The sequence below is a fragment of the Callorhinus ursinus genome, unplaced genomic scaffold (genome assembly GCF_003265705.2).
Source record: "Callorhinus ursinus isolate GAN/ISIS: 27379988/994484 unplaced genomic scaffold, GSC_fseal_2.0 scaffold4, whole genome shotgun sequence".
NCBI classification, from domain to species: Eukaryota; Metazoa; Chordata; class Mammalia; order Carnivora; family Otariidae; genus Callorhinus; species Callorhinus ursinus.
Genome location: NW_027397066.1, coordinates 1,035,777 through 1,053,398, shown reverse-complemented (window position 1 = coordinate 1,053,398; position 17,622 = coordinate 1,035,777). Strand labels below are relative to the sequence as shown.

The 17,622-nt window shown below is 57.0% G+C and overlaps 1 protein-coding gene across 3 annotated transcripts in view; it reads left to right on the top strand.

Annotated features, from left to right (window-relative positions):
* Positions 1-17,622, top strand: part of LETM1 (leucine zipper and EF-hand containing transmembrane protein 1) — a 37,965-nt gene that overhangs the window by 15,378 nt on the left and 4,965 nt on the right. For 2 of the 3 annotated variants that reach the window (XM_073891310.1, XM_025887077.2), the window contains 9 exons: positions 1,805-1,948; positions 2,458-2,595; positions 3,322-3,525; positions 9,874-9,993; positions 11,454-11,585; positions 11,918-12,061; positions 12,642-12,776; positions 16,041-16,175; positions 17,090-17,280. In XM_073891310.1, the coding sequence (XP_073747411.1) occupies positions 1,805-1,948; positions 2,458-2,595; positions 3,322-3,525; positions 9,874-9,993; positions 11,454-11,585; positions 11,918-12,061; positions 12,642-12,776; positions 16,041-16,175; positions 17,090-17,280 (1,343 nt within the window). The remainder of the gene's footprint in view (positions 1-1,804; positions 1,949-2,457; positions 2,596-3,321; positions 3,526-9,873; positions 9,994-11,453; positions 11,586-11,917; positions 12,062-12,641; positions 12,777-16,040; positions 16,176-17,089; positions 17,281-17,622) is intronic. The other variant, XM_073891311.1, reaches the window with a different exon arrangement.

Below are 17,622 nucleotides of genomic sequence, written 5' to 3'. Positions count from 1 at the left end.
TGTTCAAGGGTCTACTATATATAGAAGTACAACTGATTAAGATTTATTTATTTGAGGGGCACCTGGGTGGCTCAGTCAGTTGAGCATCTGCCTTCGGCTCAGGTCAAGATCCCAGGGTCCTGGGATGTAGCCCCACATCGCATTGGGCTCCCTGCTTGGCGTGAAGCCTGCTTCTCCCTCCCCCACTCCCCGTGCTTGTGTTCCCTCTCTCGCTGTGTCTCTATCAAATAAATAAATAAAATTTAAAAAAAAAAGATTTATTTGAAAGAGAAAGCGCGTGCGTGCGTGCACGAGTGGGGGTGCAAAGAGAGAGAATCCCAGACTCCCCGCCCAGCGCAGAGCCCTACAAGGGGCTCCATCTCACCACCCTGGGATCAGGACCTGAGCCCAAACCAAGAGTTGGTTGCTCAACTGACTGTGCCCCAGGCGCCCCGGGAGTGTGGCTGCTTTTATATATTGGTCTTGTGTCTTACAGATTTACCAAAGCCCATTATTCTGGTATCTTTTGTTGTGGTAGGTTGTGTTGTTTTGTTTTGTTTGGGGGGGGCCGAGGGGGAGGGAGAGAGAGTCTCAACCTCAATAGAACTACTGACAAAAAAATTAATGGACAAATGTCAAAAACTACATCAACTTGAAGGATCTTTCCGTGGTTGACTCCTGGACCATTTGAATATAAAAATAAAAATAGTAATGAATTGTAAACAAATGAAGAAATATAGGAATCCGTGAATCTCTTTGACAATAAATAGGAAAGTGAACGTGCGAGGTTTGTAATGAGGAGATAGGTTCAGGTTGGGGGTCCCTGCTCTGTGACCTGCAGAGTAGAGACTGGTTTGAGAAGAGCCAGATGAGTGCCGTCTAGGGAGAAAAGCCTCAGGTGTGTCATCCACAAGCTCAGGGCGCACACCGTCGAGGGCCCGGTGGTTCCTGACGGATGAGAGGGACCGCCAGCACTCGAGGAGCTGGGCTCCAGCGGGGATGGACCACGAGCCGAATCCTAAGTGTCAGATGAGGCTGAAACGAAGCCGTTTCTAGGACTGACGTCGCTCTTCGAAAGCACGTCTAGTTCATGACAGTGGACACAGACACGTGGACACAGTGGACACAGACCCACAGACACAGACAGTGCCTTTGGTGCCTGTGAGCCTAGGCAGTTGTGAGTGCAAACCGCAGTTGACTGGTCGTGAGCGAAGAGGAAGCTGAGCTGCCTGGGGGTGCAGCAGGGAGGGTCCGCTTTCAGGGATTTTTGATGATTTCAACTTGTGCGTTTCTTTAATGGCTTCAGCGGTAGTTGATTATACTGATGAAGCACTTGGATGTTTGTCAATCATTGCTGTGTAGTGCAGGGTTAAGTCAGGCCATCTTGAGAAACACACAGCCAACACTCTTCCCTTGTGCTGACTGTTTGGGGTGGGCGGCATGGCCACAGCCTTCCCCGGTGGCCCTTGCTGGCGCCAGCAACAGCCGGTCGTCAACCTGCTGCTCCCGTCCCAGGGCACCCAGGCCTGGTGGGCAGCGCCGTGGCTGTGTCAGGCTGTCTCTGCAGAGCAGGACCCCCGCAGTGGGCGGGGCACGAAGGGACGGGGGGGCCACTGCTAGGGCGAACTTCCGCCCCTCCTTTCTGAAGGCTGTCTTCCGTCGTTTAGACACGGGAGGAAGAGCCGCCTTTGGGAGCAGTCGGCGGAGCCACCTGGGACTTGGCGCTCTTGCCAACCCCTGCCAGGTGCTGCCTGCGGTCGCGCCTCTGAGCGTCACGTGAGCAGCGTTGTCGTCTCACCCTCTGACCCCTTCGGCCTTTTCCCAGTTTCTCCGGATATGCGCTGACCTCTTTCGCCTGGTCCCCTTCCTGGTCTTTGTGGTGGTGCCATTCATGGAGTTCCTGCTTCCTGTCGCTGTGAAGCTCTTCCCCAATATGTTGCCGTCCACGTTCGAGACCCAGTCCATCAAGGTGACGGGGCATCGGGGGCGGCGAGCTCAGGGCAGGGCGGATGCGGATGTAGTTAGGTGGACGTTCAGATGTCCTGTGTCTCCTTCGTAACTCAGCCATGCTTCTGGACATGCTTCTCTGTAAACGTGCTTTAGAATACGGTTCCTCTAGCCCAGCTCTTCAGGCCACAGGTTGAGGCTGTGCATGGGGGTAAGAGCCATGGACTTCACTCCACACCACACAGCTTAGAAGCGTCACTGGCCAGCCCTGCTCCAAGAGGCCACACAAGTATCTTTTAAAACCATGAAATGGAAGAGAAAGTCTCAATGCGTAGCAGCTGGGTCCTGGGTGGGAGTGAGTGCCATTCAGGGAGATGTGGCGGCACTGGGTTGAGGGCTACTGTGAACTCCGTGCTGTGGTTCCCATCAGAGGACTAGGAGCAACTGCTCTGACTGGTGCCAGCCAGGGAGGCCGTGGGGGGGCCGGGGTGCGGGCCAGGGAAGTGCAGTGCCCCCTCTTTGACCTCACAGGAGGAGAGGCTGAAGAAGGAGCTGCGCGTCAAGCTGGAGCTGGCCAAGTTCCTGCAGGACACCATTGAGGAGATGGCCCTGAAGAACAAGGCAGCCAAGGGGAGCGCCACCAAAGACTTCTCCGTGTTTTTCCAGAAGGTGCTGTGATGCTTCGGGGCCCTGGTGGCCTCAGCCCACGGGCCCCAAGTGCTGGGTAGAGCCTCAGGGCCGCCCCGTCTTATGTGGGGGCATGTCCCACTTCTTTCTTCCCTCTGCTCTACGGTACACGGCAAGAGTGGGGCTCCCCGACAGGCGTGGGCTAGTGCCGTAGGGGGTGTAACCAGGAGCCCCGCCCTGGCCCTGTACTCAGTGAGGTCAGGCCTGCTCTCCTGAGAACTTGAACCTCGCTGGCATTCACCATTGTTTGCCTGTGTCTCCAGACTTTGCAGCAGCCCCAGGGCCTGAGGTAGAGTTTGACAGATGAGGAACTAAGACCCTGCAGTGGTGATGTGCTGGAGGGCCAGGCTTGGGGGCTGCTCCCCAGCTACATCCACGGTGGGGAGCCTCTTGCCAGCCAGCAGCCGTGGCTCTGCTGGCACGGGCAGGAGGGGGGCAGCAGGTGGCCACGTGCTGCGTGGAGGCGTCCTCCACGGGGAGCCAGCGCAGGCTTGCTCAGGGCGTGGAGCCCTCGAGGGGTGGCTCCCCAGCAGGAACATAATGACAAGGTAGATCCGACGGAGGGTGTGGATGGTCTGGGGCTCTTCAGCTGATCCTCCTTTGTTTCTTCACTTGAGGCCTGTGGCCCAAGTCCATGGGTGGTGCCGGGGAGCGCAGGCACACACACACGCCCCGCCCGGTGGCTCACCCACGTGATTGCTCCCGCAGATCCGAGAGACGGGTGAGAGACCCAGCAATGAGGAGATCCTGCGTTTCTCCAAGTTGTTTGAGGATGAGCTGACCCTGGATAACCTGACGCGGCCGCAGCTGGTGGCCCTGTGCAAGCTGCTGGAGCTCCAGTCCATCGGCACCAACAACTTCCTGCGCTTCCAGCTCACCATGAGGCTGCGGTCCATCAAGGCTGACGACAAGGTGAGCGGCCTGCACTTGCGGCTCTGCCTCTCCAGGTGCCTTAGGTTTCTGGTTGCAAAAGCAGCAGTGTCCTCACTCTAAAGCTCTGGTGGCCCTGTCGTTCCCAGATCGTGGCTCTTCGCCCACTCTGTGCCCCGTGTGCACACACTGGGTGCATGTGCACGTTTGCTGCAATAACGCTGGAACCGTCCCAACAGGTGGTCAGTTGGCAGGACATTAGGAGACCTGCCCACGTCGCTGAGTATTTGTTAGAAGGATGACTGGCAACGATTTTGCCTGTTTCATTACGTGGACGTGTCGTAACTGTTACATGGATGCATCATAACTTCCTAACCATCACTTTCGCTGATATTTTGCTACTCAGTGCTGTAATAAACATCTTTTAACATGGATTTTTGTCCCAGATCTTTGGTAGTTTTCATAAAAAGAGTGACTACAGTTGGGGCTCCCAAGGGAAAGCAGGTGCCGGCCCACAAGCAGATTACTCCCAGGGCTGCGCTGAGCGCTGAGCCCTCCCACCTGCGCACAGCCCAGGACACTTCTCTTGGGAGGAGCTCCTAAAACCGCCTTCTTGTCCTACACTGGCGCTTCTCGCCGTATAGTCTCCGGTGTCGGGTGTTCCCACAGCTCTCCAGGCACACCTCGGAGGTGCTCAGTCTCCGTCCCCGACCGCTCGTGCTCCACTTTACGCTCCTGTCTGATTATTCTGACAGCTGTGGTCTGGAGGCCTTTGGTTTGTTTTCGTGGGTTTGTGTGTTTGCGGCGTCTGGTTCTGCCTGAATGCAGACACATGTGTGGGAAGTTTCCGAGCTTCCGGGTATCACCGTCTCCCTCCGGGAGGGGCCCACCCGAGTGTCCTCTGCTGTGGAGGGCCCAGTCACCTGGGGATCACAGCCGCAGTCAGGGCCGGGCCTGCAGCCGGGCCGAGGCCCTTCCCCACAGTGCCGCATGTGTAGCAGGGCCCCGGAGGCCCCTCTGCTTTGTGAAGATTTTCTGCCCCACTCCTCGACTCTGTGCTGCTCAGCCGGAGTGCCTGACAGCAGGGTTGTTCCCCGCCCATCCTTCTCCCTGGGCGGCGGCCCTTGAGGCCTGTCTGCTCCAGCAGCCTCTCGACTCCGGCTGTCATCTTCTCAGCCCGGCGAGATGTCTCTGCCTCTCAGCCACGGCCCCAGGTCTGGACTCTCAGCCCTGCCCTAAAAGTTGGTCGAAGTTGCCGTGTCCCCAGTGGCTCACAGACGGGCAGCCCACACCTCCGTGGTTGCCTGGCGTCTCCGACCACGTGATCTCGCTGTCCCCAAGCCCTAGTTGCGTTAGCTTTCCGATGCTGCCTGCCGTGTATCGTGTGTGGTTTATCGCCTTTCTAGGAGCTCTCAGCAGGGGAGTGGGTTGGATGAGAACGGCTCTTCGTTGTAGCTTGAGGTAGCAGAGCATCACTGTGTTTCTGAAAGGATGAGAAGAAACCCTTTCTCCGGCGTGGTACAGGTCTTCTAGGAGCGTGCTCGGGGCACCCACCGCAGCAGAGCAAGGGGGGCTGCCGTGTGGCTGCCCTCACTCCCTGCCACCCCACCTGTGGAGAGGCAGCTCGAGGGCAGGTCGCCTGGGGTTGAGCCCTGGCCACTCGCCTGCTCTGCGACCTTGGACAAGGCCTGTGACGTAGGACAGCGGCAAGACATCCACTGTTGGGAAGGTGGAATGGGCTTCCTTTCCCCTGGATGTGGATGTTAAGTGATAAGATTGTGAAGCCTGGGAGAAGACCCTGGGACCCCAGGACCAACCAGGTGGGTCTTTGTGCCTTGGGGCTGAAGAGGCAGCAATGAAGAGGTTGCTGATGTGTGCAGACTTTCAGAGCCCTGATGGCGCCCACTGGCTCCGTCGCTGGAGCCTGTGACTCCCGATCTCAGGGCTGTAAATTCGAGCCCCACGTGCAGGATAGAGATTACTTAAAACTGAAATCTTTTTTAAAAAGCAAACAAAAAACCCCCTAACAAAAGCCTGCTCTCTCTGGCCAGAGGACAGGAAAGGGGCTGCTTCGCAAGACAGAGGACTTGGGACAGTACCTGCTCTACTCCAGGAGATACCGGAGAGACGCCGTCACCCCTCCATGTGCACTGCTGGCTGAGGCCTGAGACCTCCACCCTCTTCAGGGTGTCACAGCTGGGACGGTGTCCAAGAAGGCCGGCTGATGGTGCTGAGCTGCCGTCCTTCCCCGGGGTGCAGTGTCCGTACACCAGCAGGGGCCAGGGCCTTCACTTCACCTAACCACTCCCAGGCCTTCCCCTGCGCCCCACTGGGATGGTGTCCAGAGCCAGGTGGGCTGCCTGCCCCTCCTAGCCCAGCAGGTATGGGGAGCCCTGGTGGAAAATTAGAACTCGAATCCCCACTACCTCAGCAGAAACAGAAGTGCCTCCCCCGGGGCTCAGTGGAGGCTGAATGGGGGCCTGGCAGCAACGAGCCAGCACCCTACCTATTCCAAACTGTGCCACGGATGTCATTTGTGGGTGTAACCAAGAGATAACACAGAGAAGTGAACCATTGAAGGGAGCTTATGACTCACATTTGCCCTAGAAATGGGGGCATAGCCGCCACTGAGGGCCAAATGAGACCTTGACACACCTGGGGACCAGAAAGCAGGAGCGAGGGAGGACCTGGGACCTGGCCTTTATTATTGGTGCGGTAGGAGGAGTGGCTAGCCGCAGGAAGTGACACAGGGCTCAGGCTTTGTGGTTGGAGGGTTTGAAACCAGATTCTTGCATTCCCATGAAAGCCAGGCCACGGGGGGATCTAAGCCATGTAGGCTTGTTCGTTCGGATCAATAGATGCCAGATCATCAATTGCAAAATCTGTAAAAGTTGGTTAGAACATCACTCACCACTCCCATGCCAGAGTGCTGTCCGAGGGAGCCAGCTAAGATCGAATATTGAAACAAGATCCAGAATCTCATTTTTAACACCCAAAACATCTGGGTTTAAATTGAAAATCACTCCTCATGTTAAGAATCAGAAGGCTCTTGGGACACCTGGGTGGCTCAGTCGGTTGAGCGTCTGACTTCTCAGCTCAGGTCTTTATCTTAGGGCTGTGAGTTCAAGCCCTGCTCTGGGCTCCATGTGAAGCTTTAAAAAAAAAAAAAGAAGAAGAAGAAAAATGGAAGGTTCTCAAAGTGGGTAAGCAAAGGTAGCCAGTGGAGATATAGCAGAGACGTGAGACCCAGAGGACGGTTGTGAAGCAGCCCTTGGATGGCCACAAGGAAGCATGGTCCTGGCAGAGAAAACGAAGAAAAACCAAATGGGATTCTTTTTTTATTTGAAGATTTTATTTATGTATTTTAGAGTGTGAGCCGGGAGGAGAAGGGGAAGGAGAATCTGAAGCAGACTCCACCCCGAGCACGGAGCCCGACCTGGGGCTCGATCCTGCAACCCTGAGATCACGACCTGAGACGAAACCGAGTCAGATGCTCAACCGCCTGAGCCACCCACGTGCCCCACAAATGGAAACTTAGAAGTGAAAAATAAAATCCAAAATGAAAAGCTCAGTGGATGAGCTCTATAGCAAAAAGGAGAGGACAGAAGACAGTGAACTTTTAAGATAAAACAGTAGAAATCACCCACCTGAACATCTGAGAAAACAGTTTAAAAAAATAAGCAAAGGGACGCCTGGGTGGCTGCTCAGGTCATGATCCCAGGGTCCCGGGCTCGAACCCCATGTCCCTGCTCAGTGGGGAGCCTGCTTCTCCCTCTACCTCTCGCCCCTGCTTGTGCACGCTCGCTCTCTCACAAATGAATAAATAAAATCTTAAAAAAAAGGCGAGCAGGGTTTCAGCCGCCTGTGGCACCAGAGGAAAGCATCTCACATACTTGTCAGGTTCTGGAAAGAGAGGAGGGAGGGCAGAGCTGGGAAAGTGCTGGAAGAAATAACAGCTGAACTCTTCTCAGATTCAGTAAAAGACCTGAATCAGCAAAGTGTAGAAGCTGAGTGAACCTCAGGTGGGATCCACCCAGAGAAATCCACGTGAAGACACATCATCGTCAAACGAAACAACACTGAAGACAGCTGATTTTGACAGCAGTGCGTGAGGACGGCTTCCGGCCCCCAGGGAAGGTGCTCCTCAGAACCTAGAGGCTGGAAGCAGGGAACGGTATTCTTCACGTGCTGAAATCCCTGTCAGCTCCGAGCCCTATTCCCAGTGAAAATGTTCTCTAAGAAAGGGGGGTATCAGGACATTGTCCGAAGGAGGAAAACCAAGAGAACTTGGCACCAGCGGATCTGCCTCAACCTAGAGGAGGACCTCCACTCGGAAAGGCCACATTCGACCCTGAACAGTGTGGGGTTAGAGACGCTGGCCCCGCAGCTCCCCCAGCGCACACGAAACCTGCGCATGAATTTCCTTTTTAGTCTCTTTATCCACAGCTGAAGCGGTGTTAAGAGTAGGGAAGGCATTTGCAGGTGCGGTGATGTGTTGGGAAGGGGATTACCCAGAGGCAGTAGAAGTACACTGGGGGCGTGTGCAGAGCTGTGTGAGGCTCGCAGGCCCGCCTTTTATACGACCCTCGGCTCCGTAGTGTTTCAAGTTAGGTTCCCAGAAAGAGAAACAAAATGCCCAAGACAGGATTTGACTCCATTAAAACACAACTGAAGGGGGGCGCCTGGGCGGCTCAGGCGTTAAGCGACTGCCTTCGGCTCAGGTCATGATCCCGGGGTCCTGGGATCGAGCCCCACATCGGGCTCCTGCCCGGCGGGAGGCCTGCTTCTCCCTCTGACCCTCCCCCTGCTTGTGTTCCCTCTTTCGCTGTGTCTCTCTCTGTCAGATAAATAAAAAATCTTTAGAAAAAAAAAAAACACAACTGAAGGGAGCTCCTGCCTCTGTGTCCCTCAGGGGTCAGCAAGCAGGTGGCACAGCTGGGCCCTCTGTGTGTGACATTTGACCCCCAAAAACCTACCTGCTAAGAGCCTGCTGTTGACCAGAAGCCTTACCGATGACATAAACGGTTCTCGAACACCTGTTTTGTGCATGATATGTGTTATATGCTGTATTCCTACAATAGAGTAGGCTAGACAAAAGAAAATACTGCTAAGACTGAAAATACTACTAGGGCTGTCCTGTGTGGAGAAAGCCCGAGCGCGCGTGGACCTGCACACCTGAAGCCGGTGTCGCTCACGGGTCCGCCGTGCTCGGAGGCCTGGACCACGAAGACAAAAGAGCGTGGTAAATCCAGTAGACCTCCTTCTCGTCCGCCTCTAACCAAGTGCCGTGGCCGCGTCGGAAACGGCTGTGTGGGGTGGCTCTCCGTGGAAGCAGGAGACACTGCGATGAGTGTGCCGTGAGGGGGACAGGTCAAGGGGCATCTGGCGGCTGAGGTGTCATCGCTGGGACTGGGGCGGGGATGTGGACGGTGAGCAACCACTGCGCGTACCACGCAGGCACGGGACACAAGTCCACATGGAACCACGGAACCCACAGGAAGATGGGGAAATGAAAACAAAACCCAGCTTTTTCATAACAACCCCAAACTGAGAAGACCCAGCTGCCCTCGAGTGGGGGAACGGTTAAAGCAGGGTGGTCTCCGGCGCAGCGCCGCCTGTAGTTAGGGAGGAGCAGGTGCACAGGTCTCCCAGGAGACCCCAAAGTCGTAGCTCCCCGTCCAGCGGAAACGAGGAGCAGACGAGTGGTTGCCAGGGGCTCAGGAGGGGGGCGTGTGTCTGTGAAGCACGAGGTCCTCGTGGGGACAGAAGGGTTTCCTGCTTGGTGTCTTGCCGCTGTGCTGGCTACGACTGTCAGCATCGTCTGTGCGGCGCTCCCCGGGGGAGGAACCCCGTCTGTCATGTCTGCATGTTGCCCTACAGTCATCTCAGAACGGAAAGCTTACTTCAGAGACGGGGGGTGGCGGTGCTGTCTGCCTCACGGGGTCATTTGAGGCTCGAGTGGGGCCGGCTGAGGGGCCTCTGGCACGAGAACTCTGGTGCAGTCTTCTCCCTTGGGTCCCCGTGAGCTCGGGCGCAGGCCAGGACACCTCTTCAGAAGGTCGGGAAGGCACTGCTCTCTGTCCTTCCTCCTGTGCTGCGGACACTGAGAAGCCCTGGGTGGCTGGAGGGCCGTGGGGGTGGGGAGGAACGCTGGGGTGACCGTGAGGCGCAGGGAGCGGGGCCTGGGCTGAGGTGGGGTCCTGGCCACTGTGAGCCTCCCCAGGGTCCCCACCCTCTGTCCGTTCTGGTCCCTGCAGACCCGAAGCTGAGGCCTTGGTGGTGCTGGCTCGTCTTGTGCTTGGCAAGGCGTGTTAGGAAAGTGTCTGACAGTGAGACACCATAACCCTGGAATGACCTTTCCACGTGTACTTAGTTGACTTTCTTTTACAGCTGATCGCTGAGGAAGGGGTGGACAGCCTGAATGTGAAGGAGTTGCAGTCAGCGTGTCGGGCACGAGGCATGCGGGCCCTCGGTGTCACAGAGGATCGGCTGAAGGACCAGCTGAAGCAGGTGTGTGGCTCAAGGGCTTCCCCTCCATCCGACTGGCATAGATGGGCTGCTTGTGGAAAAACTCTCCCCAAACTCCGGTGGCAGCCGGGCCTGGACGAGGGTGCCTGGTGAGCTGGTTCTGTTGTGTGCTCACATAGCCCGTGTTCGCGGCTCTGACCTCTCTCACGTGCTCTCGGCTGATGTTAACATCCTTACTGTCCCATTCTGGTCCTGTGTGGACAGAGGAGGACGAGGTGAACTTCCCTTAAAATCCCTGTATGACTCGTAACTGAGGCCAGGGACCTCTGGGTAAATAGGACCCAGGCCAGCCCATCCTGAGTGTCTCTGTCAGCTGCGCCTTGCTTTCTCCAGCGGCTCAGGGGCCCTTGGTCAGCATCCAGAGGCCAGCGCGGCAGCCGGCATCAGTTTGAGTAGTTTAGAGGTTGGAGAAGGGACATTTCACGGCACTTGAGCTGTAACATCAGAAGACGTAACGCATGCCCAGTGCCAGCCGGCCCCCCTCCAGCTCTGCCTGCAGGACCGGCTCCCTCCCCGGGGGTTGTCCTCCACATGTAGACAAAGGTGTGTCAACACCTGCTTCCCTTCTTTCAACACAAGTGCTGTTTAGTGTGCAGTCCCCCGGCGGAACCTTCTCCATGGGCTGAGTCCCTGTGTCTTCCGCGGGCATGCCCAGGACTGTTGGCAGCCTGCTTTGAGCACAGTCGGGCACGTGTGAGTGCAGGACACTGTTGGAAATCAGAGTGTTTGGGCTTTCCTGGTCACGTGTTCTCCGTCTCGTGTCCGCTTCTGTCCCACGTCCAGTTTGTCCAGACCTTGTCGTATCTTCCTGGTCCGTTTGAACACTGTCTTTGTGTCACGAACATCCCCCCAAACAGCGCCTGGCCCTTACGAGGCTGGCAGAGCCCTGAGAGCCTTCTGAGCCCACAGGTACCACCCTTGCAGTGTCTGTGGCGCTTGGATGTGAGGAGCTTCCAGGGGTGCCTGGTGGCACCATCAGCGGAGCATCCGAATCTCGGTTTTGGCTCAGCTTGTGATCTCAGGGTCATGAGATCGAGTTCTGCGTCAGGCTCTGTGCTCAGCAGGAAGTCTGCTAGAGATTCTCTCTTCTTTTGCCCCCTGCCAGAAAAATGTAAAATTAAATTTGAAAAGTAGCAAGTGAAGAGCTTCATTAGCAGAGAGAGTGGTTGCCTCGCTCCATGCTTTCACGACCCTGGGGGCGTCTCGGGCCCGGTCGGCTGAGGCGGGCGTCAGGTCATAAGAGGTGGCAGTAGGTGGGCCCTGTAGAAATTGAGGACTCTTGTTTTTGGGAGAACTTCCTTGAGTGATCTAGTGCATCCATCTACTAAAGTCCCCCTCCCCCATCAAACCAGAAGAGAGGAAAATTCCAGGGTCCAGGTCCCAGGAGAGGCCGATGGGACGCGGCCAGCAGGTGAGTGTGTGTCTTCAACCCCCGATTGCAGTGGCTGGAGCTGCACCTGCATCAGGAAATCCCAACGTCCCTGCTCATCCTGTCCCGGGCCATGTACCTCCCAGACACCCTCTCGCCCGCCGACCAGCTCAAGTCCACACTGCAGACACTCCCGGAGATCGTGGTACGTGTTGCCAGGAGACCGCTTCTACGGCTCGCTCTGGAAGGGGCCCTCTCGCTTCTGGGGATGCGCGCCTCCCCCCCCCACTTCTGTCTTATCGGTCCTTTCTCTGAGTATCGAGGGCTCCTGTGACAGGTGCAGAAGGTGCCCCTAGGCTGCCTTGCAGCCTTTCCAGCCGACGGGGTTCCTGAGTGCGACCCCAGGTGGCGTTCCCACTCGGCAGTGCAGGCGGGCGGGGGTGCTGCACGGGCCTCTCTGGCCGCGGCCAAACCTGCTGTGCCACCACGAGCCCTTGGGCCGCAGGCACCTCCTTCACAGGTGTCCCCTGTCTGTAGGCAAAGGAAGCCCAGGTGAAGGTGGCCGAAGTGGAGGGTGAGCAGGTGGACAACAAGGCAAAGCTGGAGGCCACGCTGCAGGAGGAGGCAGCCATCCAGCAGGAGCACCGGGAGAAGGAGCTGCAGAGGCTCTCCGAGGCAGCGGTAAGCAGCCGGCAGGTCCGTGCGCCTGCCCGGGCAGAGCGGGGGGAGCCCCACAGGGCGTTGGGACAGGCTAAAGGCTGTCTGCTCCAGCTTTTCTAGAAACTCCTTGTGGAACCGCGTCTGGAGGGCCCCGGAGTCCGTCTCCTGTTTTCTGCCCGGGGGACAGGACTTGGCTGGCCTTCCGTGGTCTGGGTGCCAGTCCCCCAGCACGGCCGGCTCGGCCGATGGACTGAGTGCCCACATTCTCTTTGGGCCCCTCGGCCCAGGCGGTGGGTGTGTTTGCTCTGCAAGTCGTGGGGCGGCTTCGTGCAGTTGTCAGGGGAGGACTGAAGATGGAGTTTGATGCTGGTACCGCGTTAGGGGCCTCCGTGGACCTGGGAGCGCAGCTGCGCCCTTCAGAGTCCTGCAGTGACGGCTCGCGGGGGTCACCCCCCACATGCCGGCTGCCGGTCTCTCAAACTTGCACTGGCGCACAGCCGGCCTGTTGACATCGCGTCCTCGGTCTATGCCGGCGCCGATGCTCTAGGATGGTGGCCGGGGCGCCAGGTGACACTGAGTCAGCAGTGGCCTTGCATTTCAGAAGGAAGTGGAGCCCGAAGTGGCGGCAGAGGCTGCCGCGGGGAGGCCTGCGGCCGAGCTGCAGCCCAAAGTGCCTGAAGTGACCCTGCCGTCAGAGGCCCTGAAGGACACGGCCCCTGTCCTAGAAGGCTTGAAGGTAACTGCGCACGCACACCCGGGATGCAGGCCGTGTTGAAGCCCAACAGGAGGGTGAAGAGGGGGCTGGCTTGTGGGGCGGGGACTTCTGAGGCGCTGTGGCCAGGCTTAGGGTGACAGCAGACGGTTGTGGGGTGCGGAGGGTGATGCCGCAGCTTGGAGATGCTCTCGGGAGGCCCACTGTGCTGTGACAAGAGCAACCTGTGCTCCGAGCTCTGGGCCTGAGCGCCTAGAAGGCTAAGGTGCCCGTGGCTTGTTCCCCCGGGCCCTCTGTGCTCCCAGTGGCCGGGGATCCACACCTGAAGGCAGGCCTCCAGGCCCCTTCCTGGCCGGGCTGCACGGCGGGGAGGAGGGACGCTGGTGTGACCCCAGCCTGATGTGCTGGGCACTGTAGTCACATATTTCTCCGGGGGGCCTTGCTGTCCTGGTGTAGCCTGCCCCCGCCCCCCAGGACACCTCCTGTCTTGAACTCCCAGGTGTCGGGTATGGGAAATCTATGTAGACGGATGGCAACGTTGGTTTGGCAGCTGGAGTAGGAGAGAGACCAGGGCTGCAGATTCATGTTGGGTGAGGGGGGTGATTTCAAGTGAGGTCCTGGAGGGCTTGGAACACGGTGGCCTCCGTGTTCAGAGGTCGGAGGAGAGACGAGGCTGTGGAGGGACAGCTCATGCGGTCCCAACACGTCGACACCTGGTGGGAGGTTGTGTCCCGGGGAGGGTGGGCCTCGTCGGGGGTGTTGAGGGCCAGGTGGGGGAGGCCTGAAGACTGACCGCTAATGGGGAGGGTGAGGTTGTCCGTGGCTTGGCAGGAGCAATTGTGGGGCAGAGCTGGAAGAAAAAGCTCCCCTGCGGGGGTCTCAGGGTGGAGCTGCCAGGAGCTGGGTGGGGGACGCCAGCCTTCTCCAGGTCCATGGGGGAAGGAAGGAACCCACTGCAGCAGGTGGCGGGGAAAGCGGGGTCTCAGACAGGATCTAGACTGTTGTTGCGAGAAGCCTCGGGGTAGCACATCCGAGCGGGTGCGGCTGCCGAAGACGGTCTGTCATCCTCAGAGGCCGTGTGTTTGCATGGAGGACAGTGGGTGGAACAGTGAGGAGGGAGGCCAGGGCCATCCTGGAAAGAGATACATGCTGGTATGGACACATCAAGGAGGCTGGGAGGAAGAGGGTCCCAGGAAGCTGGGGCTACGCTGGGCTCAAAGGGTGACCCAGGCAAGGGTCAGGGTCATTTTTAAGGGGGTGCAAGGCTGGGACACAGCTGAACAGAGATGGAGCCTGGCTGGGCCCATGGAATGCAGCTCGGGGAGAAGGGGCACCTGTCATTAAATAGGGCTGGGACAGTTGGCTTTCTTCACGGAAATAGATGCATCCCATTTCCAACAGATTAACGGCCTATATGTGAAAGGACATTTAGAACTGTCAGGAGATGGGGCGCCTGGGTGGCTCAGTCATTAAGTGTCTGCCTTTGGCTCAGGTCATGATCCCAGGGTCCTGGGATCGAGCCCCATGTCAGGCTCCCTGCTCGGCGGGAAGCCTGCTTCTCCCTCTCCCACTCCCCCTGCTTGTGTTCCCTCTCTCGCTGTGTCTCTGTCAAATAAATAAATAAAATCTTTAAAAAAAGAATTGTCAGGAGAACTAAGGACTGCTGAGGATTTCTTAGCAAGAAGCACAGACCTTTACAAAACTGACAGCTAAGAGTCTTTGTTCCCTGGAAAGTTAGCGTAAGGGGTGGGAAAAACGAGTATGTCTGTCCCCGTTTGCAGTGCAGTCCCGTAGGTGTCAGCTGTGCTGAGCGTCTGCTGGGGGTGCACAGAGAACCCGAATAGCTCGCCTCTGGTAGGGACACTGTGCTGTGGCTGGAAGCGTTTCCACAGAGAAAGCCAGGCCCATGTGGTGTCACAGGCCAGGTTCTGCTGAGATCCTTCCAGTGCGACACAGGCTGCGGAAAGCCGAAGAGGGGGGACCGTTTCCAGCTTGTTCTGAGATGATGGCATCTTAGCTGATGCCAGACCGCTAGGAGAGAACTGCACAACCGCCTCTTTCAGGAGCACAGATGTACAAATTCTTAACAAACTTGTGGCAAATCAGATGCAGCCGTTCTGTAAAAAGGCTAACACATCTTGATCTCATGGGTCTTGTCCAGGGAATACAAAACAACAGTCAGTGTAACGAGCATAGTAACAGAATGAAGAGAAAAACCATGTATGAGCATCTCGATAAACGCAGAAAAAGCACTTCACAGAATCCAGCATCTGCTCCTGATAAAAAAAAAAAAATTTCTCAGTGAGCCAGGAGAGGAGAACGTTCTCAACCCGACGAAGAGCCTCTGTGCAGACAGCTGCAGCTGGCTGGGCCCCTGACGGCGGGGCGCTGGTGAGCGCATCTGCGCTCACTGCTTCCGCTCAGCAGTGTGCCGAGGTTCTGGCCGGGACCATTAGGTAGGAAAAAGAATAAAACCACACAATCAGAAGGAAGGAGCGAAACTGCCTGTTTGCAGAGGATGTGAGCCGCTAAAAACGAGTGCTGCTTCTCTGTGCTGGTGACGAGTAGTCAACTTGGAATTTCAGCCTATCGCTGACTGTCCCCTAGAGTGAGCCACTTAGGGGTGAGTCTGAAAGTAGCCACGTCAGCGCTGTACGCCGGATGCTATGGTGGTGTTGAGGTTAGCACGAACGAATGTCCTGCACTTGTGGATGCCGGGGTCCTTGTTGGTGAGGTGTTCACTCTGCAGCTAGTGTATAGATTCAAAACCATCACGTCCCAGCAGGCTCTGTGTGGAAATTGACAGGCTTATTCTAAAACACACGTGGAAATTCAGAGGAGCTAGGATAGCCTACGGTACAGGAGCTGGTTTGGCCTGTGCTCAGGACGGGCTGCTCTCCAGCCCCTGGAGGCACAGAACGACACGAGCGGGGCTCTGAGTGAGGGGGCAGACGGCGTCCTGTGTGCGCGAGCTCCTGGCCTGGGATGTGCTTGTGTGCCCTGCCGGGGGGCAGCTCTAAGCTGGCCTGGGGACAGAAGGGTTTGGGGTGGCCGACGGGGCTCCGTAAGGGGGTGATGGTTTCCCGGGCTTGCGTGTGTGTCCGATACGCACGTGGCGGGGGTGCCATGGGGGTGGGGACGGGGACTGCGCACGTATCCGCTGGCCTCTGCCCCGCGTTGGCGGGAGCAGGCGGTGTGGACAGAGGAGCTGCCGAGTCCCGGCGGGGGGTGGGAGGGCAGTGATGATTTTCCTCCAGCTGGGTTTCCACTGGGGTGCTTGCTTTGCAGGAAGAGGAAATAACAAAAGAGGAAATCGACATACTCAGCAACGCCTGCTCGAAGCTGAAAGAGCAGAAGTCGTCCCTGACGAAGGAGAAAGAGGAGCTGGAGCTGCTCAAGGAGGATGTGCAGGACTACAGCGAGGTGCGCCGCGGCGTCTCGGGGGCGCCCTCCGCCTCCTCCTGGGCCGGGCGGCAGTCTCTGCGTGGCTGGGCCGCCGTGCGGCCGGGCCCTTTGCTCCTGGCCACTCGCCGTGGCAGTTCGTAGGCCCGTGAAGGTACCAGACCTTGTGTCTGGTCGCTTGATAAATGGAATCCTAGCTGCGGGCCTAGTTCCCCGAAACGCTTCCTTCTTACACACTAGCTCTTTTCATTTATTATTATTTCTTTAAAGGAAAACCTGTGTGTTTTATAAACAGTACTTCCGAATCTGATTTAAAAGAGCTGTTTTGGGGCGCCAGGCTGGCTCGGTTGGAGCGTGTGACTCCATCTCAGGGTCGTGAGCTCAAGCCCCTCGTGGGGTGTGGAGCCTACTTCATAAAAGAATTATGTTTTCATAGATCTCTTGGGAAAAGATGACTAGTTTTGAGATTGGTAAAAATAATGAACCATTTTCATGGCAAGCCTGCTGCCATGGTGGGTTCTCCGTTGGAAATTAGGTGCTCACCAGAAATGCTGAGCCCTGTGCCTGGTGCCCAGCCCCACCTCCCGTTGCTCCCTGTAGCGCTTGCTCACGGGGACGGTCGTGATCGGGGCTTAAGAAGGCGCTTTCTGTTCCTTGATTCTTTCATCCATTTATTTATTCTTTTAACAAATATGAAGAAAGATGAGGTTTAAATAGATGCCATTTCCTTTGCTACAGAATCAGTATTTGAGTTTGCAAAAATAGGAGTAATTTGTGTGAGGGATGCAGATACGACTATGCAGCTCTGTCCGTCACCTGGAACTCTTTACCTTTGGGTTAATTTAACTACTTTTACAAGGTAAACAGAGTTGTATGGTTCCTTTTTATTTTATTTTTTTTTAAGACAGTCTTTTATAGCTGAATAATTTCGTTAGGACCTGCAAGAGATCAAGAAGGAGCTTTCCAAGACCGGCGAAGAGATCTACGTGGAGGAGTCTACGGCCAGCAAGAGGCTGACGAAGAGGGTGCAGCAGATGATCGGGCAGATAGACAACCTGCTGTGCCAGCTGGAGGCAGACCAGCAGGCCGGCAAGCCAGGCCCCACCCCTGAGCAGCAGCCTGCGGGGTGAGTGTGGCGCCGACGCCGGGCGCAGGGAGACTCGGGGATGTGCTGACCTTGGGGTGCATTTCTCAGCCATGGTTCCCGACCCCTGACCTTTGACCCAGCAGTTCCAGCCAGAGCCCAGCCGCACCTCAGTCTCCACTTGTCACTAACCATTTTACTGAAGGAGCTCTTGGGGGCCTCTCTCCTGCACACGCGCACACGCACACACATGCACACGCACATGCACGCACACGCACACTTTGGCCACTGTCAGGACCATGCCTGTGGCTTGGTCCAGGTTGGACCCCCCAGCCCTCACCCCCCAGCCACCGTAGGCCACACCTGTCCCCAGACTGCTATCAA